The sequence below is a fragment of the Neoarthrinium moseri genome (genome assembly GCF_022829205.1).
Source record: "Neoarthrinium moseri strain CBS 164.80 chromosome Unknown scaffold49_Wmoseri_CBS_16480, whole genome shotgun sequence".
Classification (NCBI taxonomy): Eukaryota; Fungi; Ascomycota; class Sordariomycetes; order Amphisphaeriales; family Apiosporaceae; genus Neoarthrinium; species Neoarthrinium moseri.
In genome coordinates, this window is record NW_026055163.1 from 1 (window position 1) to 17,727 (window position 17,727).

A 17,727-nucleotide genomic window follows, 5' to 3' on the forward strand; every position below is an offset into this window, starting at 1 on the left:
CCCCCCCCCCCCCCCCCCCCCCCCATGGTCTCTCTCCCCTGCAGTTCAGTCCCATTCATGCTCACAGCTCTGCCCAGCCACAGTCAGCGAACTTAGCCCCCAGCAGCAGCCTCTACCCCCCCTGCCTGTAAAGCCCACAGCTCCCCCGGCCGGCCCAGCGCCCCTAACCCGGAATCGGCTAGCACGCGCAAACTTCCGCTAGCACTGTGTCAGACAGAACTTTCGTCGACTGTGAGAGAAGGTTCAACGTCTTCCCAAGCTCGACGACGGTACCTCGCACAGAGATAGAGAGAGAGAGAGAGAGAGCGCGAGAGACAGAGACACACAGCAAAATACAGGCAAGCTGGCAAGGGCCTTTCGACCAGCGCACAACCCACACCGGACCCGCGGCATAGCATAGCGGGAACACAAACTCTGACAAGGTCCTAAGCGGAGTCTGCACACCACCTGCATCGACGCATCGCCATCTGTCTTGTCTCCCTGTCACAAGCCTGCGATCGCCTCCTGGCCAGGCTGTTCTGCTCGCCCGTCCTCTACGTCACGGACTCTTGCCGCCTATCTTGTGTGTGGGGGGCTCTGTTTCGCCTTGGCAGTTGCTGTACTGGTCCGCAGTCGTCGCCCATCCTCTCTTCCGGGAGCCCAGCCGTGCTGCCTGGCGAACTTGGGGCTCGTCGACCATCTTGAGGGGGAACCCCAGGAAATGTTCATGAGACCGCAGTAATGACTTCTCGGGCACTACGGCATGGCGCCTGGGCTGCCCGCGGCCCTTGTGCTGGCGGCGCCGGCAACAGCAGCAGCAGCAGCAGCAGCAGCCTCCTCATCCTCCCATCACTAAACTTCGGCCCACCGCCTTTAACTCAGCGAAGCGCAGCTGTGCCTGTGACGGTGAGACAAAAGGCGTCACCCTTCCAGCGGCAAGCCTGGAGGTCCTTGCAATCGGCATGTCTTTCGGGGAAATGGCATCGGGATCAGGGACGTGGCCAGGCCGTGTCCGGCACCGCGGCGAGCATTCCATCGCCATGGGGTCAAGGTCATCAGCGTCATGATGGCTCCGCCGCCTCTGCCAGCGGAGCCAGCAGATTGATGCGTAACTACCCGAACCTGCTGGCCAAGAAGGAGCACGGTGGGATCAGCACTGGCAACGTGCTACCGAGCCTGCGCAGGTGCTTCTCGTTCAAGGCGAGGCATCTGACGCGTGAGGGGAAGGAGGGCTGCGAGCAGTATGTTCTCCCGATTTCTCTTCTTCTCACTACCTGCTTCATCCCTGAGTCGATTATCTTGTGAGGCAAAACCCGGAGGAGGGTGTGAGCTTAACAAACCTTGGACAATTCTTTCTCCATTGGGGCCTACGCCTGGAAGGTCTTTCCCTTCCTTGCTCTTGGCTCGCCATCCCTGCCCAGACTGCTACTCGTCGATCCAGATCTTATCCTTACTGGAGCTCCAAACTTACCAGCAAAATCGAGAACATCTCTGCTGACACTAGCTTCCCAGACCCTCTGGAGATGTCCCGGGCACCCCAACGTCAGCAGCGCGGGCTATCCGAAAGGTGCTCCCAAAGTCACTTGGTGCTCTCACACCCCATGAGAACATCTACACGGTCCCAAACCTGTTGACTTTCAGCCGGCTCATCGCGGCCCCGTTCATCGGCTATGCCATCCTGCACGATGCCCACGCCTGGGCCCTCGGGCTTTTTGTCTACGCCGGCGTCACCGACCTGCTAGACGGCTGGATCGCACGCCGTTGGAACCTGCAGACCGTTGTCGGCAGCGTCGTCGACCCCATGGCAGACAAGGCCCTTATGACCATCTTGACCGTCTGCCTGGCGACCAAGGGACTGTTACCCGGTAAGTTTTCCTGCTGGTTCCACCTGCTGCTCCACGGCCTTGGGATATACTCTCCTAGCTTACCGAACCCCTTGAACCTTTCCACCCTACCCGTTGATCCGGGAACGCGTCTCGATGTCTTTGGAATCTTGATACTTTCCCTCTATGCTTCAAGTGAAGATTGACTTCCCGTCCCTGGATGAAATGGCCTTTCTCACTCCAAAGTACCCATGCTGGGTGGTATGCTTGCGGGCATTGACCTCACCTGATACCACCTATCCAACCTTGTATTCGGCCGGATATTCACTATACTGCACAATCGCAGGTCGGTTTAGAATATCGCAGCCAACCCTGCCCACTCATCGGCACCAAAAGCCAACCCCGAGACATTCAGACTGGAAACCCCGCCGCGTGTCAGAATGTGTAAGCAAAAGCTAACCTCTGTGTGACCTTTTTTCTCCGTTTAGTCTGGCTCGCCGTCATCATCCTCGGCCGCGATGTCGGCCTGGCCATCGCCGCCATCTACTACCGCTGGATCTCGCTCCCGCCCCCCAAGACCTTCACCCGCTACTGGGACTTCAGCCTGCCCTCGGCCGAGGTCCGCCCCACCACCATCAGCAAGTACAACACCTTCCTCCAGCTGGCCCTCGTGGGCTCAACCGTCGTCGCGCCCCTGGTCACGGGCATCGAGGTCGGGCCCGCGCTGGTCGGGTTGCAGTGAGTTTCTTCTTTTCGCTTTCGTCCAGTCTTTGAAGCATGCTGACACGAACTATAGATACATCGTCGCGACCACCACCATCTGGAGTGGCCTGAGCTACGTGTTCAGCAAGGACGCCGTCAAGATCCTCTCCGATGCCAAGGACAAGGAGCAGTCCAAGGACGAGGAGGAGCCCAAAAAGCCCTAACTTCTCTCGCCTAATCATCTCTTCCAGGAGAGTTGAAGATGGCTGGCATAAACGGGCCTTGCACCACTTATCCCCAACGGCTTTGGAGGATCCAAAATCGCTTTGTTATGTTATGTAATATAGGAAGCACCTAGATAAAATCAGCTCGGTTTGGACAGCAGCCAGACCAGCTTTAATTTTATGTACATTAGCGCACCTCGACTACGCTACATTATACGAGTACCCGCTTCGCAGTCCAAGTCAGAAGGTAGTCATGTAGTTTTTCTGCATTTGATAGGAGTTTTTTCTTGGTCCTCGTAGTCATATCAACAAGCCCATCGTTGCCGATGAATATCAAGTATACACAACCCTTGGCTAAGGACCAAGGAATGCCATCGTCCTCTCAGCATTCAGCCAATGGATCCTATGATCCCTGCACTTATAGCCTCACCACAGACCTTGTGAATAGATGAGAGAGCCGCCATTTGCCTGTGCTGAGTCTCTTTTCTCTCACGTTTCGCCCGCTTGATGAGGTTTTGCACATAATGGTGGGAATTTAATTATATGTCTTGCGTTTCACCTTGGTCTACGGCTCGCTGTAGCTTACAGGAACTCGAAGACATTGACAATGACAGCGTAAAAGCTGGTGCCGTGTATTCAATATATCATATGCGAGTTGCTTCCCTCCGTTACAGACGAAAGACAAACATTGAGCCTAGCTCTGCACTAATATGGGCAAATATTCTGTCGAGCGTCGTGAGCTCAATGTTCCAATAATGTGCACTGCCAGTAAGTTCAGTGGATTAAGATGGGGTTTCTACAATTATAGTAGAGGCTATCGAGTGAGGCGACTCTTCCTTGTTCTCAAGACGTACACTTTGTCAAGGTAAGTACTCCTCCTGATCGATCGGGTTAACGGGCGAGTTTCCAAGCTCCACTAGATGGATCTTGGCACTGCAGCTTTCGATCAGTAAACGACAATACGGAACCAATACTCGCAGAAAACCTGAGGAGAGTCCACCTGACTAGATGTTAGAGACAGAGCGGCATCATTACCTGCAGCTCAAACACCCCATGCCGTGTGAATCATTTCTTCACTACCTGGAGTGCCGCCATGGCCAGCGGCCAGAGTAAGTACAGCACAGAATCTATGGGATCTAACGACTGCGTAAGAAACTGAACAATACCATCCCCGACCTTCCCAAGTTGAAAACAAAAAGTAACAACGCGTTTGCCTGTGGCGCCTTGGATGAACTCGTGATAAGCAGAGTTCTGTCCCAATGATTTGGGACCATTCCAGATGAAGCCATTTAACAGAACAATTAATCCTACGCAGAAATGGAAATATCATATGAAACTGACCACATCTCCACCCATCACGTATCCATGCTCTCACCGGTTGGTCCTCATAGCTTTGATTTGTACTATTTAGTTCGTGTGGGGTGATGTTTTGCCTCCGTTTTCTTCGTCATCATCCGGGAGAACGGCACTCTCATAGGCCGTTGAGAAATACTTTTCGTCGAAGCATACGGCTCGTACATGGCTCGAGTTTCGAAATGTTGGCTTTTCTGTCTCAATCTAGTGAATTCATGATCAACGTTGGGTTCAATTTGAATGCCGGTGGGGAAAAGAAGCGATTTCGTGACATGCGTCTCCGTCCGACTCAACATACACGTCCCCGGACCATGATATATAAATTTCTGCTATCAGGGGACCCAAGTGCTATTCAAGCATAGCACTCACCTTTTTTCGAGAATGGACTCAGCCAAAACGACTTCGGCGTCAAAATTGGAATTGTCGTGAAGAACATGGTTTATTGCCCGACACAAGAAGCTTGTCGTTCATACCACTTTTCAGAATGTCGCTAGAAAATGCTTCCTCTGCTTTGGTTATTAGTGTGCTGACATACAAAGGAGACTTGGGTTGAATAATCCACACAACGGTAAGCGTTCTTGTCAAAGATCAGGGGAATGCCAAGTGTGACTCCATCATGTCTCGACAAGAGTTAGCAAGGCTAAGCGGTTATAGAGACAGTGGATAAAGTCCGCTCGAGTTGTGGATGCTTTTTTATTACAGTAGTGGAGACGGCCCATCACTGCTAGATTAACAACTGCAGAACGGTGACGCATGCTCATACCTAATCACTGGGAGGACAATCAAAATAACCAACTGTATTTAGAAATAAACATGAGACCCGATTTAGCATATCTTATCAATGTGCATAGTTTTATTACCATATATATGAACATAGATGCAGGCTTTACACGGACCGGATTATAAAGTAGCAAAGTGTAGTAATAGGTAGCCTTAGATTATGTGGACCGTCGTGAATCAGAAAATCGTTCCTGGAACAGGTACCAGGTTGAGGGTGATTGGCTCTCCGTAGAGCTGGTCACCAATCTCCAGCGTAGGATCTCCTTGTGTGATCTGAAAGATGGATTGCCCCATGACAGTACAAGACACCGTTTGATCCGCATTAAATGAGCATACGTCTACTTCCCAATCGACGTTCACCGTGGCGCGAGCATCCTCAACGCTAGGGAAGAAGTATTGGTAGTGCAGGGGTGCGTTGTCTCCAACCATAGCAATAAGACCACCGTCGGCCGTGGCAAACGTCATACAGTCAGCATTGAGGCGGAACTGCTGGGCATTCTGGCGGTTCGCAGAAAATAGCACACGATAGCCGTTTCCAAATGCCTGCTGCAGCTGCGCAAAATTGCCATCAGCAGTAAAATCACCAGAGTTAGAAGCCTGGATCACGTATGTTCCTGTAGCCGTTGCGCATGCCGTAGCTGATGATGTGGTTGAACTAGTGGACGACGAAGTGGATGACTCTGTTGAGGTGGAGGTGATAGTCTCGGATGCTGAGCTCGATGTGGAGGTAATGGATTCAGACGCCGAGGTTGTCGTTGTAGATACGACGGAAGAAGAAGTCTCCGTGCTTGTGCTGGAGGAGAACGTAGAAGTAAGAGACTCTGAGGATGTGGTTGTTGAGGTAGATGGGATGGAAGAAGTCTCTGTGGTTGTGCTAAAGGTGGAGGTAGACTGTAAGGGGACTCGTTAGTATCTTGAGACCTTTCAGAGACTACGTGAGGGAGCCTTACCGAAGAAATGGTTGATGAATCAGTGGTCGAAGAGCTTGTGTCTGGTAACACGGAAGAACTGCTTGACGCAGTAGTGGTCGATGAGCTTGTTTCGGATGACACCGAAGATTGAGATGATGATTGAACAGAAGATGTAGACGTCGAGGTTAATGAAGATTCAGTAGAGGTCACCGTAGTTGATGATGCGGTGGAAGATGACATAGATGTCACTGGATAAGTTGGGACTGTGGTTGTTGACGACTGTGACTGTGAAACGGAAGACGATGAACCAGTGGGTTTACCGCCGCATTTTCGCTTCCGTATAGGCGCAGCACGGAGCTCCAGAGGCGCCGAAGGGTTGAAACTGGTGAAGACACTCAGCGCATTGCTACCTCCACAGGCTTGGCGCGAATCGCCAGAGCAGGACAGCAGGCACTGAGCTTCAGTCGAATAACTGAACCCTGATTCTGGGGTATTCCAGCAGTAGCAGGCATCGCCCTGAGCAATGCCAGCTGACTTATAACTCCTGCGCTCACAGAAACTGGCGCAGATCTCACGTGTCATATCCCCATTGCCAACAAAAGCTGCTTCAGAAAGCTGTGGCACCTGGAAGCAGCCATGATACGACCATCCTGCTGGAAGGCTGTCTGCAGGTGAATGCTGCCTTTCGATCACAAAACTTGAAGCAGAAGAAACGAGGGCTGCACATACGGCCGAGGCCGCTAAAAGGGCGTACATCATGAGCTCATGAAGGTAATGAATGCGGATGAGAAGGCAACACGCCCACAGGAGCTCTGAGGGGAAGCAGTCTCCTAATAAACAAAATGAATCCCCAGAAATGAGTTGCGAGAGGCGCGCAACTAGTCTCAGGAACCAATCTAAGGCTGGACAGCTAACCTCAATCAAGACTGGCTCCAGGTTTGGAATCATGCAGCTGGGAGCTAGCACAGCCTTAAATGCAGCCGCTTTCGACTAGTCCGGCTCCAAGGCTGCGACTAAGTCCAATACTGCGCCAAATTTTTTTTTTTTTGTTTTAATTACAGAATATCGAGATGAATGAACTTGGTCTAAATTCTGCGAAACGAGTGAAAGTTGCTTCCTGCAAGCTAAATTAAACTATGTTATCAGACGCATACATGGTACGTCTGCACGAGCTATCACATCTACCCGTCGGTAAGTGGTGCACTAGAGTTACACCTGTCCTTTACCAGGTTGACTTGGTTGCTACTTTTGCATGGATGAAGTTTCTACATTCTAGTTGTCACTTGGGGTCTTGAAGGCGCTGATGGCGTGACTTGACATTGTGGCCACATTATGAGATGACGCAAGGGCAGAACATTGACTAGCACAAGCGCTCCATATGGCTGAAGATTCTGGCATGAAGCTACTACGAAGGTGATGATGCAAAAATTTTTGATGTCGGTGCTGAAGTAAACAGGAGGAATGTGTATAAAGATCATGGTATCGTTCAAGGCTAGACGAAACTCGCACCCAGCCGGCATTTTCAAAAGTGTTGAATTTGTCATATTAGTTAAGAGAAGTCACTATTTGTTTTTGTTCCTGCATGGAAAGCATCACTGTCTTGTAATATGTTACCATGATAGTATAATCTAGCCTGTCCCTACCCCCTGATTGCGAGGTTTAACACTGGCAATATTTGTTGCAAAGACTTCTTCTGTGAATGTAGTTTTACAGGGGTATAACTAATAGAGAGAGCTGCAGCAAATGTTTGACTTAATGCGACCTGGCAAGAGATGCAACACGAGCTTGCAGATTCATATGATAATTTCTCTATGGGAATATGTCAAGCAATGAAAATATATGCAGCGATCTCAGTTCCGCAAGAGTATGGATTAACCATGAAATTCGCAACGCCTGGATGACATGAGTACTTATGTATGTTTCTTGTACGGAGGCGAGACGCACAGTAACAAACATTAATGTCGACTTACCTCTGGCAAATTGAACTGGCCTGGAAGCTGGGGCGTTTCTCATTCCATGGCGGGAAAGAAGTATATGTATCCCAGAGTATTGAGGTTGATATATGTTAAGTTTGCCGAGCCGCGCACACTCCACCAACGGGGAAAGCGTCCAATAGATCACACCATACAACAATTCTTCACTACCACGCGCAGTGCCCACCATCAACACGTAAGTCTGCACCAGTCATGAAACTGCTACCATCGCCTAGTAAAAACAATATTGGGGCTCGAAACTCATCTACAGTGCTCAGCCGGTAAAGCATGTTGTCTCCCGTCCATTGACTTTCCATTCCAGGCTTCTGTAAGGCCTCTGCAGTTGCGGCTGTACGAATGTAGCCAGGAGAAAGCGAGTTCACCCGGATAAGCGGCATACCGACTCGAGATCCCCATTCTGCAGCAAGTGAGCGCGATAATTGATGTACCGCCGCTTTTGACGAGTTGTATCCAGCAGTGTCAACTCCCTATCAAGAAAGTTTCCATTAAATGAGTGACCTATTTTTGCATGACCAGTGACTGACCTTATTAGAGACATAGCCGCTCATGCTGGCTATGAAAACCATACTGGCAGTTACTCCGCTCTTTAGCACCTCTTTAGCTACCGCTTGCGCAACCAGAAATGTGCCTGTCACATTGATATCTAGTAGGCGCCGAAACGACTCAGCTGGGAACTCAGTTGCTGGACCATTGTCGGATACACCAGCACATGTCACCAAACCGCGGATCGGGTAACGCAGATTTGTGACAAGTGCAGAGAAAGCTTTCGTGACACCTTCTTCATCCGTCATGTCACACTGGTAATACCATAATCGGCCATTGTGCTTCGTAGCGGCGTCTTCAACAGCACCTAATTGACATTTATCAGCCATACTTGAGGCCCAAGAGACTCAGGTTTTCCAATAAAAATTATACTCACTCCAACTCGGCGCAGTTGGTTTGTCAAGTACATCTAGACAAATAACGTCGCCTCCACTTTCCAGGACGCTCTCCGTGACCGTAGTCCCCAAGAACCCGCTGGCGCCAGTCACTTGTGCCCAAAGATCAGCACTCTGTTTCGAGGAACAGCGAAGTTGCGTACCGACAACAGTCCGGCCGTCGAGTCGAAAGAGGTTAGCCACCGGGGTAGATGGGTCGCCTTGAGAGGCCTTGGCCTCGCGAAACTTTGTAGCATGGACGTTCTCCTCTTTCATCGTGGCTTTCCAGTTTACGAGAACAGGTATGAAAAGAGAAAGCAATGAGCTTACTTTCCGGTATAATGATCGACAGAGAGTTGATATACCAATGACTCTTGCATATTCTTGAATACAATGGGTTATCGATTGCCAAAACCCCGGTTGGGCAGGACATGCCTTTCCCCGCCCGTAGTATCCAATCGGCGAAAAACCCGAAACTCACTAACTTCCTGAGCTAGTAATCAGTGGGTCCTGAGCAGACGATCAAGACTGATGTGCTAGGTTAAATCCACTTTCTGTATGCGTCAAGTTATTGAAATAATAGAGGCCGTTTTTTTATTGTGGTACTTTCATTTACCTTCGGCTTGTCGGCCGTATAACGTGTAGCTAGAGTTGTCACTCGCAGGATGCCGTGGTTCCCATTCCCCGCTACCCTGACAAAGCACAGCGATGCTGTTGAGGGGGCGGTGATGTCCGCTAGTTCTGCAGTGATGATTCCTATGCATCTTCGGCCAATGGCGCCACAGTCGCAATCCTGGCCTGAGTCTTGTTCAAAGATAGTATTGTTTAGGTACACTGCCGAGGAGAAAGCTTCCTGAGCGTGGCATTCACTTTCATGCAGAGCAGGTCGCACTGCAAATCAATGAAAGTATTCTGGGTCACTTCGTCATCCTAGTGCCAGGTAGATGGCTGGGCGCAGACCAGACTGAACCTTGATCCTTGCCAAGGGAAAGTGAATGCCCTGATCATCGGTGTTCAATATTCCAAGCAACCATCATTTCACTGATGCTAAATGTGCGACCATGGTATCAAAGATCAGCCCAGTTTTGGTTGGGCTTGCCATTGATATGACCGTAGTCCTGTTCCAACCTTTTCCCTCTTGGGGCCTCCTCAACAGAAACGTCGACCTCTACCTTCCTGTGGATAGCCCTATCCATAGAATTTAGATTGCCAAGCTCTATGCCTCCCTCATTCGACGAGATGATACCTTTCTCGCTGCCATCATCCGCGTCGATTCCACTGCCTTTGCGCACATATCCGTTATTGCTCCTTGATGGTCCTGCCCACTTGACAGACGAAGTACCATTCCCAGTGTTGCCCGATTTGGGATCTTTGTCGTAACTGTAAAGGGCGCTGCGAAGGCCGATCTTGTAGGCGACGATGCGCAGAATCGGTTGAAGGGCGGGAAACGAAGCGCACCATAGGCCTACATGACCTTCGAGGTCTGTCCACGGCCCTATAGTTGACATGTTGAATGTGCTGGACCAAGTTGCCTGTTAGAGCTGCAATGCCAAGTATTTGGGCCAAGGAAGGAAATTTGCTTACGGATCTTCGAGAAATAGCAAGGTTTTCAACATGACGATACGAATGATACCCGTAACAAGAACGAACACCCCGACGCTGAATACGAGGATCACCTGGATCTTGCGTTGCGAGAACAGCATTTTAGTGTGAACCACCCATATCGGCAACGCCAAGAGCGCAAAATCGATCATGATACCGACCGCCTGGTGTCCGACCATCATGGAGTTTTCTTGCTGCGGACTAACGCAGTTTAAGCCGGGTGTGGTAGGAACAAGCCAAATGTCCCTAATGGTTTCGTACGTGAGAAACTGTTTCAGCGCAGATTTTGGTTACAGTGTGCATACTTAATAGGAGTACACTCCGTCAGTCGGTAAAAGAAGCACCCGAGTGTCTGTACAATAATGACAATACCTATGCCGTATACCAGCTTGTTGAAAATGGGCGAGGTGACTACGACCTGTAAGCAGACGGTGTGCGGTATCATAGTGCATGACACTGACGGTCTTGGGCAAGTCTAGGTAGGAATGCCACGATCGATAGGCGCATTAATCCGGTACCAAAGAAGTAGATTAACGTGTTGTTAACAAGCGACTATCGTAGATGTGTCAACTTGGTTGCGGTTCATACTCTCTAGGAATCGGGTTCTTACCTCGAAGAAATGTGCAACGAGAGGCCCTGGCACGAATTGTATGTGTGCACCACTACCGAATTGTACGGCTTACGACGTAAATCAACACTCTGTGAAGCCATAGCTTAATTTGCACTCACATCGAATCTCGAAGGCCGAAAGTGCTACCAGGCATCCCTAATCAATGACTCAGTAAGTCAACCCGTGAATCGATTGAGGGCAGGTCACCGCACGTAAGCTAGAACGGCAAAAAGGTCATCGACGCCCAAGGCTTTGGACATAAAGCTGCGGACATAGAGCCTCAATGCAAGTATGAATGAGGTGCATGCTATCAGAGCAGCGTTCAAACTGAGAACTTCATGGCCTTTGTAGTCGGGTGACTCTTGGAAAGGTATCGTGGGCAGTGAGGTTGTGTTCGAGGAGTTCGCCATCGCTCATGAACGGGAGTGCACATAGATAATGCAACGCGACGGGGCCAAGAAAGTTGTGTGGAACTTCGGAGAAAAGAACGATCAGCTGCAGGATCTATATACCAATTGTGTGAACCCAGGACTGGCAGGCGTTGCCAGGATGATGAATGCAGAAACAGGCTTGCGCACCCTGGAGGCGTACCTCCAGACGCTGTTGTCTGAAGGGCCCCTGCTCAAACTTTTGCATCCTAGACTATGGGCATTTGATTTGGAGACTGTCAGTGGATATACGAGCCCTTTGGATTCTTGACATCAAACGCTTTTCTTCAGTTATCGTAATGTGCACTACTAATGTGCATGACCGTCCCGACGTCCAGAACCCAGAACCTTACTCCTTCAGCGATGCGTCGTGGAAGCGACATCGGCTTCGAAATGAAGCAAAAAGTGGACGGCAATGGGCTATTACGCTTTCTCATCCACTGCCACAACGTTTGCTATTAATTAATTCATTGCACTAACTACTTGTCACTTGCATTGGCGAGAATCGATCACAGGCAGTTGTGCAAATCATCACCGATAAGGACGCAAATGCCGTGGTCTCTAACGCTTTACGTGCAGCCAAGGCCGGACGTGAGCGCCATCGAAGGCATGGTCAGCCCGCTATTGTAACCGAGATTCTTTCATACTCGATCACATTGGCAGATGAGACTTGGACCCATGACGAGCAAAGAAATAGTGAGAGCCAGGCCATGCCTAGGTCCCTGTACCCTGTTTTAAAAGAGCACACTAACGGCTTGGACGTGGGGTTCCTACCAATCGGATTGTTATCCAAGTTCCTGGGTGGGCTGCGCATTGAGTACAGTAGCATTCGTCAGGGGGGAATCGGCTACTCGACCTTCGCTTCCGCCCACACCACCCGACTACTTCGATCAGCCCGAAAGAAAATTTACATATTTATCTCGCTCTCTTTATTTTTAGCACTTTGTTTTCTCGACGAAATGCACGACTTCGAAGCGGATGAAAATACAGGAAGTAGTGTCTCAGGTCATTACCACAAAGTGGGGATGCATTCATTACCGTATTCAGCAATACACAGTTCGAAAAGTTTCACTGCACGGAAATAGCTTCTACCCCAAGTTTGTGATGCAATGACTTGAACTCCATAAAGTACAGCAGCGTAGTAGCGGGCCGCTTGAAATCACGGCTACAAGATAAATACTAACAATGATCCTTGGAAATACGATAAACTAATATTCGATTTGATCCACGCGGACCCGTACTCCTTCGAACTCAAAAAGTGAAGGACCCACGAGCTTAAAAAGTAGCCTAATTTGACCACTAAATCGTCGCTCTCAGTCAGCGGACAAGTCTTTCAACTCGGACCAGTTCTGTGGCAGAAAAGCTATCACCGGGAGTTATGTTCCTAGAATAAGACACACCTGTAGTCATCATCATCATCATCATCATCACATTAGTAGCTCTCTCAAGGCTGCCTGCTGCTTGGTTGGTGTGTGTATTGAGGCATGCTAGCGACAGGGTATGGTTTGTCAGGGAATTTTCACCGCAGCCCTGGCTCCCCTGACTACATAGTACAATACATCCCTGCGATGCCATTGCACCCCTAGCTGTGGAGATGCAACCTGTTTATTCCTAGGACACGGAGATTTGGACTCTGGTGCTGCCTCCTCCTCTGGTTCCACTTCTGACCACCATTTCCTACATGTAGTTCAGTGACATTCGCTTCTTGAAGTCTAGGCCTTCGACAGCAAGGGATACGGGGATTCCACTCGGACTCCTTTGACCCCAGAAACACCCGAAAGATGGATCAGATCACCTGGTTGGCAGGCCCCAAGGCTGGGCCCCGCCCCACACCCTGTTAATGGGAGATTCGGCCCCACAGAGCTGCATCGGCAAGCCTCATCCGCAATCACATAATTGATTTGAACGATATGCTGCACTGAATGGGCAATGCGCTAAGACTGCAAGAGTAGGAGTTGAGGGGAAATGTGGCCATGGGCTGAAAGGGGTCAGGCACCCCGGTTGCCATGTGGCGGATTGTAACCGTGAGCGAGCAAAGGTATATGTAGGATTAGACTCTTGTGCCGTCTGCTCTTGGTTCTCGTCGACTCGCTTCTGCAGCAGCCAGGTATCGCATTGCTCGACAGTACTCTGCCGCCAAGTCCGGGCTTCTAGCTGAAACCCCGTCGTGACCGTCAAAGCGCAAGCCGGCAATCATCACAATGTATCTTCCTCAATTTGTCCTCGCAGGCCTCTTATTGGTGGCTGGTGCTCAACAGGCTGTTGCCGTACCTGCACCGACCACGGATGATATATCCACTGCCGCTTCTGCTTCCTGCGCAGGCAAGGATGTGTTGGTGAGGAAGGAATGGTTCGTACTAGTTCTCCCGATCCTATTACTTCATCGCGCCTAGCGAGCCCATAAGCTGACATCGCCCAGGAGATCCCTACCAAAACCCGAAAGACTCGACTACATCAATGCTGTCAAATGTTTGATGAAGAAGCCATCCAAGAACGGCGGAGTTTATGCTGGGGCAAAATCTCGCTACGATGACTTCTTGGCGCTACATATTGTCGAGACAGACTTGATCCATTTCAATGTAAGCCGCAGCAAGAACGAACCTCGTCCCTGAGGCATATTTGACATTTTATACAGGGGCCTTTCTTAGCATGGCATCGCTGGTTCTTGCACCTTTTCGAGCAAGAACTTCGAAACACTTGTGGCTACAAAGGAGCACAGCCGTAAGTCTAAGGAGCTCAATGTTTGGCTTATCCAATTGACACGCGTGCTAGGTACTGGGACTTCTCTAAGGACAACACCATCAATGGATTCTCAAAGTCTCCACTCTTCGACGTGACACACGGGCTTGGTGGCAACGGGCCATACGTCGCCGATGTTAGCGACCCCATAACATTCCCAGTGACAACACCTACGATCATCCCGAACAGAACAGGGGGAGGTATGAGTCTTTGTCATTTGTCTCGGAGTTCAGAAGTTCCTAGCTAAATTTACTAGGCTGCTTGGACAATGGACCATTCAGTGGACTTGTGGTGAATATGGGTTTGGGTAAGTGTGCATGCCCCAGGTACCTCAGTGAGTCCAGAGACTGACCACTCGAAGGTCTATCCACCGATTATACACCTCATTGCCTCCGTCGCGATTTCAGTCCTGTTCTTGTCTCCCAGGCGCTCAGTAATTCCAATCTCAAGGCCGCCCTAGACGCCAAAAACTACTTTGACTTCAGCATCAAGATCCAGGGAACTAGTTTCGAGGTGTCAGGGCTAACATTGCACGCGGGGATGCATCTTGGTATTGGTGGTCAGGTCGGCGATGCAGCTGACATGTACTCATCCCCGGGTGACCCCCTTTTCTGGTTCATGTGAGTTTTCCGACCCTATTGCAGAGCCCTGTGCAGTTGTAAAGATTGTTAACATACAGTGTTCACAGTCATGGCGCACTTGACAAAATTTGGGACCAGTGGCAGCGAGCCAACTGGAGTGTTCGAAAATCCGAGATCGCCGGTCCTGATACGAACTTCGCCTACCCTTTCAACTTCTTTGGCGATGTCCCCTACAAGAACATCACATTAGACTTTCCGCTTCAATATCCGTACTTTGGGAAGAATCTTACTGTTAGGGACGTTATGGACACGAAGAACGCTGCTTTGTGCTATACCTACGCGTAGGGATGCTATAAGCAGAAATACAAATTTTAAGGTAACTCGCATTCAATTGTGATAAACCGCCGTTCTCATGTCTATAGGTATGGTATATTTGAACTTAAATGTAGTTTGCCTAAAAGCCGGAATGACAAGTCATGCTCACATGTGTGTTTATTGTGAGGTTACACTTGTACTACTGACAGCTAAACGAAAATGGCGCTGAAAGGTTTGTTTAAAGAAGGGGCGGTTGGAACACCCAGAAAAGCAGAACCGCAATCTGTGTATGCTACATTCGATTGAACAATATACCGCATGTTGCCGTTATAGATTGGCAGAGACTCTCGGTACGATCATATCCAGTTTCTCCATGAGCTCCGTGTAGAGGCGCCTTTGCGTTTCTGCGCCACCCGCGCCAACTACAACTGTTGCGGGAGTTTTGACCTTTCCCATGTCCAAATACTGGCCATGGGTTTCATTTCCACCAGCCGCCGCCGCAATCAAGTTTCGTGAGCCTTCTTCTGCGGTCCTCGCAAGCACGAACTTAGCGGCCCGGATTTGTAGCCCGTCTAACTCACGGGAGAGCTCACTTTGGCACAACCCGGGGTTGGTACAGTTGATGATGACAGAGGTAGATTGTTTGGCCAGGCGAGCAGCCATCTCGCGAACGATGAAAACCTGGATCAGCTTCGTTGTTGGATATCGTTCGCTCTGGTTCTTGATCGATTTGGTCTTGTCGTTGAGCCTGTTAAATATACCCTCGGGGGCATCCTTCTCCTTGAAGTCGACCAGGAAGTGCGTGTCACTTGTCACGAAAGTCAAATGAGGCTTCGTATTGAACTTGGACGCCGTTTCCTTGAGCTTGGGAAGCACGAGAAAAGCCAATAGGAAGGTCGAAATCACGTTCACGGTCACCATCCGCTCATTGTCTAGAACCCAGTTCCACTCCACTGAGGCGACAGCCGCGTTCTCTAAGAGAACATCAACACGGTCAAGTTCTCGATCAACGCGATCCGCGAAGGTCCTGACGCTGTCGTAACTGGTGAGATCGATGGGCCATACATCGATGACCTTCGGATCACACCCGGTGGTTTGGACGATGGAGCGCTTGGCACTTTCCCCTTTCTCAACCGAACGTACCGCGATGATGAGCTTAGCGCATCCCAGTCCCACGACGTACTTAGCCGCTTCGAATCCCAGGCCTGTGTTTGATCCGGTGATGATGACGGTTTGCCCTGCAAACGACTGCGTAGGTTTGGGGCAGTTCCCGAATAATTGGGCCCCGATGAATCTGGCCATATGACCAGGGGTTCCGTCACCGCCTGGCATATTGACGATGTGCGAAGTGGTTTGAAGGTGAAAGAGGCAACTCAATCGTACTATGCAAGTTGATAGCAATAGACTCCTAAATATAAGTAGGCGCAATGTTTCGCGGAACGCTTTATCACTGTGCGAATCTGAGCTATTATGGAGAGGGGTCGACCAGATGCGATGTTGTTATTCCTAGAAGATGAGAATAGCTCTCATTAAAGGAACTATATATCCATGAGGTCTGCATCGCTGTGCGAGTTCGATGTTTATCGGCCTTTTCAAGAAGTGCGAGCGGACTAATTAGTATAGGCTTCCATGCATCGGATACCGGTGTTTGTAAAGAACGAGCCAATGAAATACCAAAATGAACGACTATTTTAAGCTCTAATGGCGGACAACGGCTCTTATGTCCGTCCAAAGAGGTGCTTACGTGAAGTCCGTGCCGCAAAATGTAAATGCATGGACGATTTCACACCCTGGCAAGGTGGGGAAGCCCACTCCGGGATCCGAGGGCCCCGAAGCAACGGCGAAGGGTCCTGAACATGCCTATACTTATCGCCAATATCAAAGCAAGCATGCTGAACTCCCAGATGAATAAATCCAATACCCGTTGAGATTTTCTTGTTGGTTTTAATTGTTTTATGATTTCCATTGTTTGTCCGGCAAACTAAAGTTTGCAATACATAAAGTTCACAATTTATTATAATAGTCTTTGCATATTTAGATATTTTGTGATACTAAGACCAATTGATCGACTGTTATCAGAAGGCTGAGTATGTTTCTAAGGGATGAGGATGCGGCGCCTTGTACTAGAATAATTGACGAACTGAAAATCAAGTGGCCAGGCTTCATAGCAAATACGTACCTACGCATCCCTAGATTCGGCCTTGGCGATCATGTTGGACGCACCTGCGCCGCACGGTGTGTACCGTGAGTGTTGGCGAAACGCACAAACCGGATTCCGTGCCATATCCATTTTCTTTCCTTCTAATTTTTTCTAGAAACGTCTTCTTTATCGTGTTAACAATTGTTCGCCTCGAATGATGGCCCAAATCATTGATTGGTATTCGCTCAAGGATGGCTGTCACGTTTTAGTCTTGAGTATAGCCTGCCTGAATGGGCATTAAGTCTTACTACTGATGCTTACCATGAGTTTCAGTGGCCCCACTGTCATATGAATCTTTCTGGTGTCGCAATTTCTGCAGTCACTGATTGGACTGTGGTAAATCCGGTCAAGCTTGTGGACAGGCGCGTAGTTGATAGCCATACATACCTACAACAATCGTTGTGCGGCGGTAGTTGTGTCGTTGAAATAAAGCTATAGCTCTGTGGAGACTGGGATCTACAGCGACCTGGTTCCCAAAACCCATTACCTTCCTTCAGGTGGTGAACTCCAGCGAATCCCAAATGAAGGTGGGGCGCGGCACGATTCCGTGGCTCAAAGCTGTGACCCGA

At 49.7% G+C, this 17,727-nt stretch overlaps 6 protein-coding genes across 6 annotated transcripts; 2 read left to right on the forward strand and 4 right to left on the reverse strand.

The window, feature by feature from the left end:
• Positions 1-720: 720 nt before the first annotated feature.
• Positions 721-2,728, forward strand: JN550_010008 (uncharacterized protein; the record flags this gene model as incomplete). Its single annotated transcript, XM_049308215.1, has 6 exons — positions 721-1,220; positions 1,492-1,844; positions 1,999-2,063; positions 2,159-2,246; positions 2,291-2,540; positions 2,599-2,728. 6 exons carry the CDS (start codon positions 721-723, stop codon positions 2,726-2,728), a joined length of 1,386 nt encoding a protein of 461 aa, XP_049167936.1.
• A 2,310-nt stretch (positions 2,729-5,038) lies between these two features.
• JN550_010009 (uncharacterized protein) lies at positions 5,039-6,528 on the reverse strand (the record flags this gene model as incomplete). Its single annotated transcript, XM_049308216.1, has 2 exons — positions 5,039-5,752; positions 5,812-6,528. The coding sequence occupies 2 exons, from the start codon at positions 6,526-6,528 to the stop codon at positions 5,039-5,041; spliced, it is 1,431 nt and encodes a 476-aa protein (XP_049167937.1).
• Positions 6,529-7,912: 1,384 nt separating this feature from the next.
• Positions 7,913-8,959, reverse strand: JN550_010010 (uncharacterized protein; the record flags this gene model as incomplete). The annotated part of the gene is made up of 3 exons (XM_049308217.1): positions 7,913-8,233; positions 8,291-8,616; positions 8,686-8,959. The coding sequence occupies 3 exons, from the start codon at positions 8,957-8,959 to the stop codon at positions 7,913-7,915; spliced, it is 921 nt and encodes a 306-aa protein (XP_049167938.1).
• A 791-nt stretch (positions 8,960-9,750) lies between these two features.
• Positions 9,751-11,305, reverse strand: JN550_010011 (uncharacterized protein; the record flags this gene model as incomplete). Its single annotated transcript, XM_049308218.1, has 7 exons — positions 9,751-10,201; positions 10,268-10,531; positions 10,591-10,696; positions 10,747-10,837; positions 10,896-10,963; positions 11,015-11,051; positions 11,108-11,305. The coding sequence occupies 7 exons, from the start codon at positions 11,303-11,305 to the stop codon at positions 9,751-9,753; spliced, it is 1,215 nt and encodes a 404-aa protein (XP_049167939.1).
• Positions 11,306-13,524: 2,219 nt separating this feature from the next.
• JN550_010012 (uncharacterized protein) lies at positions 13,525-14,988 on the forward strand (the record flags this gene model as incomplete). The annotated part of the gene is made up of 7 exons (XM_049308219.1): positions 13,525-13,673; positions 13,743-13,902; positions 13,959-14,044; positions 14,096-14,262; positions 14,319-14,369; positions 14,424-14,682; positions 14,751-14,988. 7 exons carry the CDS (start codon positions 13,525-13,527, stop codon positions 14,986-14,988), a joined length of 1,110 nt encoding a protein of 369 aa, XP_049167940.1.
• A 297-nt stretch (positions 14,989-15,285) lies between these two features.
• On the reverse strand, positions 15,286-16,290 carry JN550_010013 (uncharacterized protein; the record flags this gene model as incomplete). Its single annotated transcript, XM_049308220.1, has 1 exon — positions 15,286-16,290. One exon carries the CDS (start codon positions 16,288-16,290, stop codon positions 15,286-15,288), a length of 1,005 nt encoding a protein of 334 aa, XP_049167941.1.
• Positions 16,291-17,727: the final 1,437 nt, after the last annotated feature.